General features: G+C 53.5%; 2 protein-coding genes and 1 long non-coding RNA gene across 12 annotated transcripts in view; 1 reads left to right on the top strand and 2 right to left on the bottom strand.

Moving 5' to 3' along the window:
* Positions 1-992, top strand: part of SHROOM3 (shroom family member 3) — a 111,580-nt gene extending 110,588 nt beyond the window's left edge. For all 9 annotated transcript variants that reach the window (XM_038134905.1, XM_038134906.1, XM_038134910.1 and 6 more), the window contains one exon: positions 17-992. In XM_038134905.1, the coding sequence (XP_037990833.1) occupies positions 17-376 (360 nt within the window). In that variant the 3' untranslated portion in view covers positions 377-992. The remainder of the gene's footprint in view (positions 1-16) is intronic.
* Positions 351-7,898, bottom strand: LOC119700228. Of its 2 annotated transcripts, XR_005256714.1 has the most exons (5): positions 7,309-7,892; positions 6,906-7,231; positions 6,425-6,502; positions 2,489-2,608; positions 351-473 (listed from the first exon to the last, which is right to left on the bottom strand). It is a non-coding gene; the product is annotated as an uncharacterized LOC119700228 (long non-coding RNA). The 2 variants fall into 2 exon arrangements; XR_005256715.1 differs by having other exon boundaries at positions 2,489-5,402; positions 6,906-7,898.
* Positions 7,899-7,917: 19 nt separating this feature from the next.
* Positions 7,918-11,039, bottom strand: LOC119700227 (16 kDa beta-galactoside-binding lectin). Its single transcript, XM_038134914.1, has 4 exons — positions 10,855-11,039; positions 9,218-9,297; positions 8,926-9,097; positions 7,918-8,129 (listed from the first exon to the last, which is right to left on the bottom strand). Exons 1-4 carry the CDS (start codon positions 10,861-10,863, stop codon positions 7,986-7,988), a joined length of 405 nt encoding a protein of 134 aa, XP_037990842.1. The 5' UTR covers positions 10,864-11,039; the 3' UTR covers positions 7,918-7,985.
* Positions 11,040-12,472: the final 1,433 nt, after the last annotated feature.

Below are 12,472 nucleotides of genomic sequence, written 5' to 3' on the forward strand. Positions count from 1 at the left end.
TCTCTCTGGTGCGCAGAGTTCCCTGAACGAGAAGCGGAAGCTGCTGGCTGGCCAGCACGAAGACGCCCGGGAGCTGAAGGAAAACCTCGACCGTCGGGAACGGGTGGTCTTGGACATCCTGGGCAACTACCTCTCCGAGGAGCAGCTCCAGGACTACCAGCACTTTGTCAAGATGAAGTCCGCGCTCCTCATAGAGCAGCGGGAGCTCGACGACAAAATCAAACTGGGCCAGGAGCAGCTCAAGTGCCTGATGGAAAGCCTCCCCACGGACTTCGCGCCCAGGGATGCAGCAGCAGCAGCTGCCCTGGCTGCAGCACTTGCTACCTCCTCCGGGCTCGGTGGTAAAACACCTCCAGCAGCCTCTTCCTCACTCTAACCTGGCCCACGTGGAGCTGGCATGCAGCCCTGCCCGAGTTCCTTTAGTCCCGTACTTGGCAGATGGTCCTCTTCAAAGGCCATGGACAGAGACAGGTCTAAACCAAGATTTTAATGAAGGAAAAAAAAAATAGCAATAATAAAGGTTTTATTTTCCTCTCCTTCCACCTCTGCTTCCTGGAAACTTAAATCAATGTGGAGGGAAATCTCCTCCTGCCCGAGATGAGGAAGAATCTCACAGGAATTAAACACATGACCTTTAATAAAAAACATGACCTCCTCTCTTCCCTCCCTTTTCTGCCTACCTGACACCTCATTAAATAATGAAGGATCTAAGAATGAAGCCTTAAAAATAAAACCAACTCATTTTACTGAACATTATTGATATTTATATTTTTTAAAGAACAAGACAGAATGTGTAAGTTTTTGTACATACTCTAATCAGTTGCTTGACTCTACTTTGTTCTGTATGTAGAAAAGACATTTAATTTTGTATTTTGTCAAGACCTTAACAAAAAGAGGGAACCCCAAAGATAGTCATGCCGTAGCTTGAAACATCTCATCGTGGTTTTGTTGCTGTTGTTGTGGTTGTTTTTTAATATAATAAAGGGCTACCAGAAGCAGCTTCACCCTGTTTCAACACATGCTAAAGATACCATTAAGTGGCCTTACAAAGGAGATTTTGGCCACGAAAATAACAAATTTTTCCTCTTCTGGATCCTGTGATCCTCTGAGTCTGGAGTTCAAACTTCTTTTATGGCAAGCTACATGTCAGGAGTCCAAGCTAGCATGAAGCAAGGAATTCACTGCAGGAATGTGGGGGAAGTTCTGTCTTTATTTTGAATCCTCCTAGCTGTGGTCTGTGTTTGTGTTGCAGCGTGAAAGATTTCCCTGAGGTGTGACAGGGATCTCTACTGACATGATTTATAGGCCCTGCTTTGAGTAGAGTTTCAGGGAAACAGCGGGGGGAGCTGTTTCAATCCAATCAACACATTTCATTTGCCCTAAAAAAAATTCATTTAATTCATTAGATTTAAAAACACTTTTAATCCAGTTTTTTTTCTTTTTTCTTTTTTCTTTTTTTTTTTTTTGCAGCCACCCTTCCATCTTACACTTACCAAAACAGCTCGCAAAGAGATGGTAGATCTGGGAGGTGTTTGTGTATTTTCCATTTAGTGAGTTCTTTCCTGAAAAATACAAGTCCTGCACTTTATCCCCAGGTCAGGAAGAGGCTCCATCCAAACAGGATCTGCCTGTTTGCTCCAGGAACCCACATGGCTTCAAGGGGAGCACCTCCAGCAAGTTTGGGGTGGGCAAGGCAAGTCCTGTGTGTGTTCCCACAGTACAGAGAAACATCAGCTGATGAGGCAAGTGATAGTCACTGGTATTTTTATAACAGCTTATATTTTCAGGTGAGGAATGAGTTAAAGCCACAATTTTTGTGCTAAGTGCCGGAGAACTCTCTTTGCACAGTTTTGTTCAAAAATCACCCTTCTAACTGCAAAGTTTACGGAGTTTGGTAGAAGTACACTTTGATACATATTGAAAGGTAATTAAACATCAGGCAAACCTGAAGATTTACTTGTCAGCCAAAAAGATTTACTTCTTTTACCTCTGGCAAAAAGGGGAGTGCGTTCATTGCTCTTGATCCCACCTTGCTTTCTGTTGTGGCTAGGAAACTAGAGGATAATGGAAAGCCAGAATTTTCTAGACTGATTTCACGGGACAGGAATACCAGGGATAGAATTTTATACCTACTGTCCAATCCTTGTCAACTTACTGACACAAGTCTGCATTTTGGGTCTGGCTACATGAGATTTTTATTACTGAACCTGTATTGCAGTGGAGAAAGCCAGTAGAGCAGAGGCAGTGAGCCCCATCTGCTGTGCTAGCCCTTCCCCAAAATGCACCTCAGGGAAGGGCTTTTCAGCAGCCTGGCAATTTTTGCTAGAAGCGAACTTCCTAACAGAAACGTCTGGTTTGGATATTGCTGTGGAATGCCCCACATCCCACCCTGCCCCAGGGATGACAGCCTGGCCTGCTTGCCAGCCTGGGGGGGCTGTGTCTGTAGGTAACAATGGCTGGGACTCCTTCCCAAGTCAGTTTGCGGTACCTGGGTCAAGCACCTTCTCCAGAGCTGTCTGCAGGTAAGTCATGGACTGCTCAAGGATCGTGTGACAGCCACCTTCAGCTGGGAAAGCACGGATCTCCCTTCGGTGACTTGAGGAAAACCCTGGTAAGGACAAAGCAGTTACACTTCTGACACATGGTGCCAGTTCCAAGAAAAACCTCCTTGTGCAGAACCAATACCATTATGTTCCACTTGCACATTAGTTAGGAACAGCCTTTTTCCTGGGTCAGCATCCCTGAAATTATTATCTCCACTCAAAGCAGGCCAGCTCTCAGTGAGGCCTCACGTGCTTTTAGCAGCATGCATGTGATAGAAGTGCCAGGAAAATCTACTCATCCAACTTAAAACTGGCCTTTTTTCATCAGAGCCCTCGGGCGACCGACGGTCACAAGGAATTCCCATCAGATGCTTCCCTCAAGACTAAATCTAGTAAAGAGTGTTTACAAACCGGGGTCTGTTGGTTGTAAGTTTGCACATAAGATCTTTTGTGAAGGCTAGCTATAAAATTGGTCAAATCCACAGCATGATAACAGTTTGTGTGTCAGTTTATCCATCATCTTTACAGCTCAGCTGCTGTCGTGAATGTTGAGGCTGGTAATTAAGAGAAGCAAATAAAGCAGACTGGATAGCACTCCCTACTCACTCCCCATAAATCCTGTCCTTTGCAGAACAGGGAACAGAGAGCTTTTCATCCAAGAGCCCCTGCTTTAAATCAGTGTGAGCAAACTGAGGCGCACCTAGAGACCCCATGCCAGGCTTCTCCATGCCAGATTCATTCACCCTGCTAGGCAGTGTTTCCATAAGAGCTGTTTATCCCTTTACACCCCTCAGAGGGGAGGTGTCCTGACCGTGGCGCAGCGTTACAGCTTGACTGTGTTCCCACAGGAGTGCTGCTCGTGCCTTTGCGCACCAACCAAGCGTCCCGCAGCTCTGCTGTGCGAGGGGGATTTTCTATCCCTGTGAGGCTGAACAATCAGCCCTTGTGTTGTGCAACTGGATGTGTGTCTGTGGCCAGCCTTTGTGCGGCTTGGTGTGCATCAGTGCCAAAACCCATTGCAGAAATCTGCTTTCTTCTTGCCCGTTTCAAGATGTCGGGGAGATGGAGCCAGCCAGGCTCAGCGCCCTCAGAGAAGCTTGAGAGGGGGGTCAGTGTGGCTCTGCCTGCTTTAAGATCAGGGTAAAGGGCTTATTTTCCCCTGCACCATATAGGAAACAGGGTACGTGTGAGCCAGGCAGCTTTTTGCTCTGTGGTTTGCAGCCTGAGGCCATTGCCTTCTGCTAGGGGGGAAGCAGGGGGACTTCAAATGAGATAATCCAGCCATACTTGTTAAATTCTTCATTTTGCCATTAAATGAACTTGGAGAACTGAAATGCAAAAGAAATAAAAAACAAGGGCATAATTCAGCTGGGGTGGGTTAGAGCTGGTAAAAGCGCGATGGAGTATGGGGGAAACCGCTCATGAGGTGCTTGTGCTTTTACTGAGGTAAAATAAAACTGTGATTAAACAGACCAAATAATAATAATAATAATTTTAAAAAATATATCTACACACACACACGCAAACCAGCAGCTTCGAAAGGATGAAACTGGAATAGGAGCAGCCGTGACGGGAAGTTTTGGGAGAGAAAGGGGGCCCCGAGCAGAAGCCGCTCGTGGCTCTTCCCGCCACATTTTTTGGCGGGAACCCTTTTACCTCAGGGACCCCCGCCGCCATCTTAGGGGCTGCTGAGGGGAGGGCGCCCCGTCGGTGAGGGGTTCCAAACAGCCAGGCCTGAGCAACCTCACCTCCAAAAACCTCCAAAAATGAGAGCAGGGCCCACTGCCCGGCCCTCCTGCCTGTTTTTATCGCCAAGGCCTGTGTGGCAATCAGGGCTAACGAGGGGCAGCCGGGCTGGGCCCAGCGCACAGGAGGCCAGCCTGAGGTGCTGCCCGAGGACGTACATCCCAGCCCGAAGCCTGCTGAGAAAGGGTGAGTCAAGCTCTATTTTTTATGGGGTTTTTTTCACTCTTCACGGGGCAGATTGACAGCATGCAGCTGCATTGCAAGTTTAAGGGGAAAAAAAAAGCTTGCTGGAAAGCGGGAGCATCGGGTGTTTGGCTTCTGAAGGGAGGGAGCGTGCTGGCCTGTGGGGGTGGGAGGGTGCCCACACCATGGGGGTCTCAGCTCCTGCCCATAGCCAGGACAGGTACAGGCTCTGTACCCATCTGACCCCAAGGATGTGCCACCCCAGCACCATGCCAGGCGCTCTGGGAAAGGGGAACGGTGTGGTTGGGGTCTCCTGTGTGTGCCCCAGAGCGCTTGTGAGGTAACGCAGCACAAGGTTTGGGGCTGACTTTCTGCACTGAGTGCTGAAATGCCCTTTGGTTTGTACATGGTGGAACCGGGGCTGAGGGAGGAACAAGAGCTGGCTGGTGTTTGCCTCCTCATTTTGTACACGGGTTGTCGGTTCATTTCATGTGTGTATTGTTTGGAAGAAATTGTCAGGTGACGTTTTCTTTGTAAATTCCATGGGAAGCGACCCTGCTGGCTTCTCCTGCCTCACTGAGGGCTGCCGCTCAGCTTCCCTAGCGCCCAGCTCCTGGGCACACAGTGTCCCAAAAGACTGTCACAGTCTTTTGAGGCTGTGACAGTCAGTGCCACACGCAGGCTCGTGCAGCCACAGTCACTTGGATGGCCTATTTCTGTCGAGTGAAGTTAATGTGAGCTGCTCAGAGAGAGGTTATTTTCTGAGAAGACAAAGAAGCTGCTGGTCTGTCTTAGCCCTCACTGCTCTTCTAAGCTGTGCATTAGATTTTAATTGCTGTCCAATCTATTGCTTCCAAACTCATCTTCTTTTAGAATTGGTTATTTGTTCTCATCTTCCAAGGTGTGAGGTGAAAGGGCCGCCCACTTAATCTGTGTTGATAAAATCATTTAGGTTAGAAAAGACCCTTACAGTCAAGTGCAGCTGTGAACCTAACACCACCAAATCCACCGCTGTGCCCTCAAGTGCCACATCTCCACCTTTCCTAAGTACCTGCAGGCATGGTGACTCCACCACCTCCCTGGGCAGCCTGTTCCACTGAAGAAAATTCTTCTCACACCCAGCTGAGTGTCCATGTTATAAGACACAGCCTCACAGCTGTTTTGTAGGGGGTTTTGTAGGGGGTTTCCCATTTTCCCTGGCCGTGACGCTGTAAGGAAAATGGCGAGTGCCCACTGTGCAGGGTTTAAATTAACAAAAGAAAGAAAACCTACACCCTTGGGACATGCTGTGGTGCTTTCTGCTCCTCCCCACAGCAAGCAGGGCTCAGGCTTCTCCCAGAAATCTTGACATGAGCTCCCTGTGCGGTTCAGGAGAGCACACTTGGCAGGGACAAGCGTCACTTTCCCGTTCACTGTGACCCTCTCCTCTGCAGCAGGCCACGGAGTTCTGGCTTTCCCAATGGCTCTAGCAGGAGACGAAGCCTGGTCACCACTCCAGGAACCACTCTGCATTTACTGGTGTCCCTTAAAGGAGCGGGATTATTTATAGCTCCTGGACGTGGGAGCAAAGACTCAAAGCAGCAGGAAATGCTGGCAAAGGGATGCTTCCTTCCTGCCCTTTCTCCTGTTTTATGGTCTCCTGAGTGCTAGCTGGCAGTGCTCAAAAGCAGGATAAAGCTAATGAATTCTTGTGGGAAGTCCAGGAAGGCGCTGTTTGTGCCCTGAGCGCCACAGTCAGGAACACTTGTGGCTAACCTACCTGGCAATCGGGACTGCCAGCTTAAGGGCAAAAAATGGGATTAGCTTTATTCCTGTCAGTTCTGAGACACACAGACCTCACATGACCAGGGCAGCCTGGAACAGAGACACTCCCTGAGCTCTGAGCTCTCCTGTGCCCCTGCTACATCAGGGCTGTTGTACCTTTTCAGTGTCACGCACCTGATTGAACTTACCTTCAGCCAGGTTATGTGGCAGAGGGACAAACAGGACAGAAAGTGCTCTCTGTGCCCCAACTCTCCACCCCAAAGATCCTGCAAAACACAGAAATCCCAAGCCTTACCTGACAAGGCAAAGCATCAGCAAGACTTGTCTTCAGCCTTCCCTAGTAAACACACCCAAGCCTCTAAACACTTAGCTTCCTGTGCCGTAGATGATGCAGTAGATGCAGGGCAGGAATGAATCCCTCCATTATCTGTGCCCTCTCCCCTGGGGGGGCCCGGCTCCCAGCAGCTGCTGCAGTGCAGCGGGGACAGTGCTGCTGGCATGAAGGCAGCCTGTCTCCTCCCCACAAGGCGCCTGGGATGGCTGAAATACTCCACAGAGGGCTGTGGCCCTACCCAGCGGGCTCAGCTGTCGGAGGAGCAGCTGTGCCTACATTAGCCAGCAGGGATCACATTCCAGCACCCGAGCAGCCTTTGGCTAGGGGGGCCTCACCTGCACAGGCTGTTGCTGACTGAGCCACGCTGGGCGGCACGGCCACACCGCCAACCTGCCCAGGCTCCCAGTTCCACACAGCACGCCGGGCTTCCTTCCTTTGCGTGGTCCTGCAGTGCCGCAGCAGTCCCAGCTCCTGCCCTGGCTGGGGTCAGCATGACCAGCAGCCCGTGGGGAAGGAGCGGCAGCAGACGCGCTCCAAGGCACTGCGCAAGCACAGAGGTTGTGAGCAGAAGAGACTCTTGACCAAGCTTTTTTCCTTCTTTGTCTGCCTAACTGCAGTTCGTTGTGTTCGGCGCGCTTGGGATCAAACGCCCCTGGTAACTCTGTTGGATACAGCGCTGTGGCAGGGCAATGTTCCAGACACTGACCCACAGGCTGCCCCAGGGTTTGTCACCCGTACCTGGTGTGTTGCTCAGCCCCTGACTGTGCCTGATCCTCTGTCTCTGGCCGTGGCCACGCCTCAGGTCATGAGCACCGGGGACAGCCTGGATTCTCTCAAATCACTCCTAAGCTTTCTGCCAGGCTCCGCCTTTCATTCCACATCTTGTTCCCAGCTCGCTTACTCTTCACCGCTCCTCAGGTACACCAGTGCCAGCCTGCAACGCACGCAACTGCTGAGCACGCTGTGGGAAAGCCAAGCTCTTGGCAAGAGCACAAGCCATGCCCCGAGTTCCCCGTCAGTCCCCCACCCGCAGCAGGGAGCAGCATTTCGTGGTCAGGGATGGCACGGTGGACGGCCAACACTCACTCGTTCCTGGCTGCGACTAGTCCTGCACCTGAGGAACCAGGCAGGGAGCACGCAGTGGAGCCAGCAGGGCGAACGGAGCAGCTACTGCTAAGGCAGCTTGGCTCAGTCAGTCGGGCTCTGCAGGCCCGTGTCTAGCTCAGAACCAGCTGCCAGGCTGCGGTGTAAGGAGGAGAATGGCTGGATACACATCCCTCCCCTGCCCACCCCCCCGCAGCACGCACGGGAGCAAGCAGATTAGAGCAGGAAACAGCAGAGCAAGCAGCCATTGCATGTTTTGGTTTATTTCACTACACAGGGGGCAGAAAACAAAACAAACCAAGCTATAGCTGTTAGCTGAACTTAATGGCTTTGACTTTGAAGTCACCCTCCACAGCCAGGTATTCAATTTTCTCCATGCCCAGCCGATTTGGGAACTTGAACTCTGCCTCGGGCAGCTTCACCGTGGCCTCAGCTTCATCGAAGGAGATGCATATCTGTGAGAGGGAGGGAAGGAATGAAGCTGACACACCACAGCTCCCAGGCTTCACTCGCTCCCACTACCTCTGTCACTGTGTTCGAGGGGTCCCAGGACGAGGGGAGAGATGAGAATCTTGACTCCATTTTTCAGAAGGCTGATTTATTATATTATGATAGATATTGTATTAAAAATGCTATACTAAAAGAATAGAGAGAAAGGGTTCGTCAGAAGGCTGGAAAGGAATAGAAAGGAATGAATAACAAAAGCTCGTGACTCTCAGGGAGTCGGACACAGCTGGATCTTTGATTGGTCATTAAGCAGAAACACCTCACATGGACCAATCCAAGATGCACCTGTTGGTAAACAACCTCCAGAGCACATTCCACAGCCATCAGACAGTTACTGTTTACATTTCCTTTCTGAGGCTTCTCAGCTAGAACAGGGGGAAAATCCTAGCAAAGGATTTTCATAAAAATATCACGGTGACACTCCCTCCAGTCTGGGTGCAGGACAGGCGAGGTGGCTGCTGCTGCCAAGGCCATACTCAGCGGCTCAGCCTCCTCCCTGCCAGCAGAGGCAAAGGGAGGAAGCTTCTGCAGCTGTGGGGTGAGACAGACCCAGTGTGAGTGTGGGCACAGCTGAGCCCAGAGCGGGGCACTGAGCAGCTGGGCGTTGACTTGGGCAGCACAGCTCCAGACGCCTCCTTGGCTCTTCCCCTGGGGCTCGTTCCCCTTTCCATGCTTGCTCCTGGCAGCATTAAAAAGCTGTGCCCTTGGCCCCTCAGCGCTCAGTGCACAGCCCCGGGGCCTCACCTCAATCTTGTCACCGTGCTGGAAGGGGAAGTCGGCCTTCCTGTCCTCCTCCCCCCACACGCCATCCTCCTTGGAATTGCACACGATGGTGTTGACGTCCCCGTGGCAGTCAAAGCGAGGGTTGAAATGCAGCATGAGGGTGTTGCTGTCCTTGCCCACGTTCACAGCAAACCTGGGCAAACACAGCCAGTGCACAGGGCTGCCGGTGCAGCAGCTCCAGCTGCCAGCGCTGACAGGCTGGACACGGCAGGAGCTCTGGCTTCCCCATCAATCCATTCACCGCCTCACTCACCCTTTGGCATCAGACTGGATCTTCCCTTTGACCTTGATGCACTCACCGGGCTCAACATCCAGCTGAGTAACAACCAGTCCCTGCAGGGCCAAACCACAGGAGTTAGTCTATCCCAAGGCAAGGCTTCCCCTCCCGCTTGGGCCAGGGCACACAGCAGCTCTGGCACACCCAACCGTGAGCTTGGTGCCAGAGGAAGGGCTCAGTCAGGCCAGCAGCCACGGGGGTCTCCCACCCCCCTAAGCAGCTTAAGGTGACAAGGAGGTGTGGTGGGTTGGCCCTGGCTGGATGCCAGCGTCACAACTGGATGGGGAGAGAAAATGCGACCAAAAGCTCATGAGTTGGAACAAAGACAGGGAGAGGTCACTCACTGATTACTGTCGCAGACAAAACAAAGTCAGCTTGGGGAAATTAATTTAATTTATTGTCAATTAAAATCAGAGCAGGATAATGAGAAGTAAGATAGGCCTTAAAAATGCCTTCCCCCCACTCCTTCCGGGGCTCTACCTCTTCCCCGTCAGTGGCACAGGGAGGCAGGGAAGGGACAGGGTGTTTCTGCCACTGCTGCGGGTCCCTCCCACAGTCCTCCCCTGCAGGGAGAGTCCTCCGTGTGAGCTACAGCTCTTGAGCAGCTGCTCCAACGTGGGTCCCTTTCCACGGGGTCACAGCCTTCCTCGGGCATCCCCCTGCTCCAGCACAGAGTGCTCCCCGGGCTGCAAGTGGCTCTCTGCCTGCCTGTTGACATCCACGGGCCGCACAGGGACAGCTGCCTGGCCACAGCCTTCACCACAGGCTGCAGGGTGTTATCACAGAGCCACTCCTGCCGTCCCTGATGGGCTCGGCCTTGGCCAGCGCCCTGTCTGTCCTGGAGCCCGCTGGCCTTGGCTCTGCCCGACACGGGGGAGGCTCTGGCAGCTTCTCACAGAAGCCGCCCCGGCAGCCCCCTCTGTTACCAAGAGCTGGCCACACAAGCCCAGAACTGAGCTACTTAACCGTGTGCCGGGCCAGGTAGGGAGGCAAACTGCAAATTAGTTTGCTCAGGCGCTGCCCCTCAGCCCCCTGACGCCGTCCTTGCTCCCCTGCCCGCTCCCTGCTCTGCCCGCACACAGCCTGCCGAGCCAGGGTTCCTCGAGTCACCGCGCTGCTGATCCCCGCGGCGCTGAGTCTGCCTCCTGGCTCTGGAATGCCGCCGCTGCGCCCGGGGGGTCTTTCGAGGAAAGGAAAGCTGCGGGGGCAGGGGCGCGTTAGAGTACACTGCCAGCCCGCTTTCCTCTCCTGTTGCATGAAGAGTTAGCCTACTCCTGCACCCAAAAGGCATTTTTCCAGAAGAAAAATACACAGATTAAGGCAAAAAAAAAGTATAAAGAGTCTGGAAACTGTAGAGTTACAAACGGACCCAAACCTTCAGAGAATATAAACATTCCTCAGCTTCCCCACTTAGATAACACGCTAAAGAGGAGAAGAAATACGGCTGGTCAGCCCTAACCATTCCTCCCAAAGCCATACATCATCCTTGCATTTCCTCCCCGCTAATCCTCGCCGCTCCGCCTATCTCTAGCACCACCCCAAACCCCCCAGGCAGCCCGGGCGAAATCCCAGTCCTGCTGGGCACGGCAGCCCGGCTGGCAGGCGGCACTCACTCTCTCCATGCTGCAGGCACCGGCCCCGGCAGGCAGAGCAGCGCCGAGCCCCCGTCCCGGCTGTGACGCAGCGCCAGGCTCCGGCAGCTGGTCGCTCCCCCGGGCAGGACCATCCCATGGTCGCGGGGGTGACTGAAGCGAAGGGGATTGATAACCGCAATCACCGATTGCTGGGCTGCGGCCCCGAGCTTCCCAGCCGTGCGGGAGGCCTCTGTCGATACTGTTCTTTGCAGGCAGCCTGTGTATGATTTTAAGAACCAGTGATCGCTGGCTTCTGCGTCATCCTTGCTGTAAGCTCTCCTAGCTGCTGTGAATCGTCTCTTGGCTCCGATCCCCGGAGCCCGAGTGCTGCTCCGTGCTAGGAGCCAGGTGGCTGCTTTCTCCCCGCGTCTGAACTCAGCGTTGGGAGTCCTGGTGTTCCCGCTGCCGAGTGGCTGCCTCTGTGGGTACGGGTGGATGCGCTCTCCCAGCCCAGCCTGGCGGGAGACCCTGGGTACAAAGCCTCGCTGCCCGCAGTTAGATGAAAGCCGAGGGCTTGGTACAGCCCGTGTCAGCGTTTCAACGGTGCCTAAAAGGTTAAGGTTGGCGGTGCGGGGCTCTAAGTAGATGTGAGAATTCAGGCTGCGGCTTTTGAAAAGTAGCACGGTCTCGCTGGTTCCATTCCAGTTGCAAAAGGCTCCGGAGGGAAAAGAGAAATGCTTTGTTAGGGGAGGAAGAGGCCGGGCAGGGCTGTGTGCAGCCGGCAGGACGGGAGAGGAGGCTGCTATTCCCGAGGGTGCCCGGCGCCTGCCATCCCCTTCCCTGTGCCCCCAGAAAGCGCCGAGCATGACTGCCCCGAGGGGCTGGGCAGGGCAGGCAGGTGAAGGGGCAGCGGCTGCAGTGCTCGGTGGGGCCGTGTCCCTGGGTCGGCTTGTACCTTTGCGTGGGCTTTAGCAGGGTCCTCAGGACTCTGTGCCTCAGTTTCCCTGAGGCCTGAAGTGACGCTAATGACACGCAGCTTCCCGATGCCGCCTGGAAACCCGCCGAGAGAGCTGCTCTATAAGCACCGTGTGCTACTTGCTGGTTGAGTCGTGACCGCTCTTGGAAGGGCTGCAGCAGGTACCTGCCAACAGAGAGCAGGAATCTGTGGCTGGGTGGTGGTGGGAAACACGCTGCCCTGCGGGAGGCTGCTGGGACTTCATTAGAGCTGGTACGGGAACAGCATCCTGCCGCAGCTATCCCCCACACCCCTTCCAGAACATTCCCGTGGCGTTTCAGCAAAGCTGAGCTGCATTTGGACTAAAAAGCCACAAGCTCGGATTGCAGCCCTGTGACTGGGGTGCACAAAAGAGGACAAAATGCTGACTGCGAGTGCTGCGGGGAAATCCCGCACATGCCCTCACCTCCAGCTAACTCCCTGGCACACACAGGAGCCATCCAGAAGTCAGGAGTTAACTGTGGGAGCAGAGCTCACGCAGGTAGCAAATGCCACTGAGGGCAAGCCCCCTCCACGGAGAGTTCGGAGAAATCCCAACTAATTGCACCTTAAGTTAGCCCCGTTCTCCAGCAGTGTTAGCCGGAATCATGCGTTGGAGACAGGCTTTAGGTGCCCGCTCTCTGAGCCCGAGTTACTGTGCAC

This window comes from Motacilla alba, chromosome 4 (genome assembly GCF_015832195.1).
Source record: "Motacilla alba alba isolate MOTALB_02 chromosome 4, Motacilla_alba_V1.0_pri, whole genome shotgun sequence".
Classification (NCBI taxonomy): domain Eukaryota; kingdom Metazoa; phylum Chordata; class Aves; order Passeriformes; family Motacillidae; genus Motacilla; species Motacilla alba.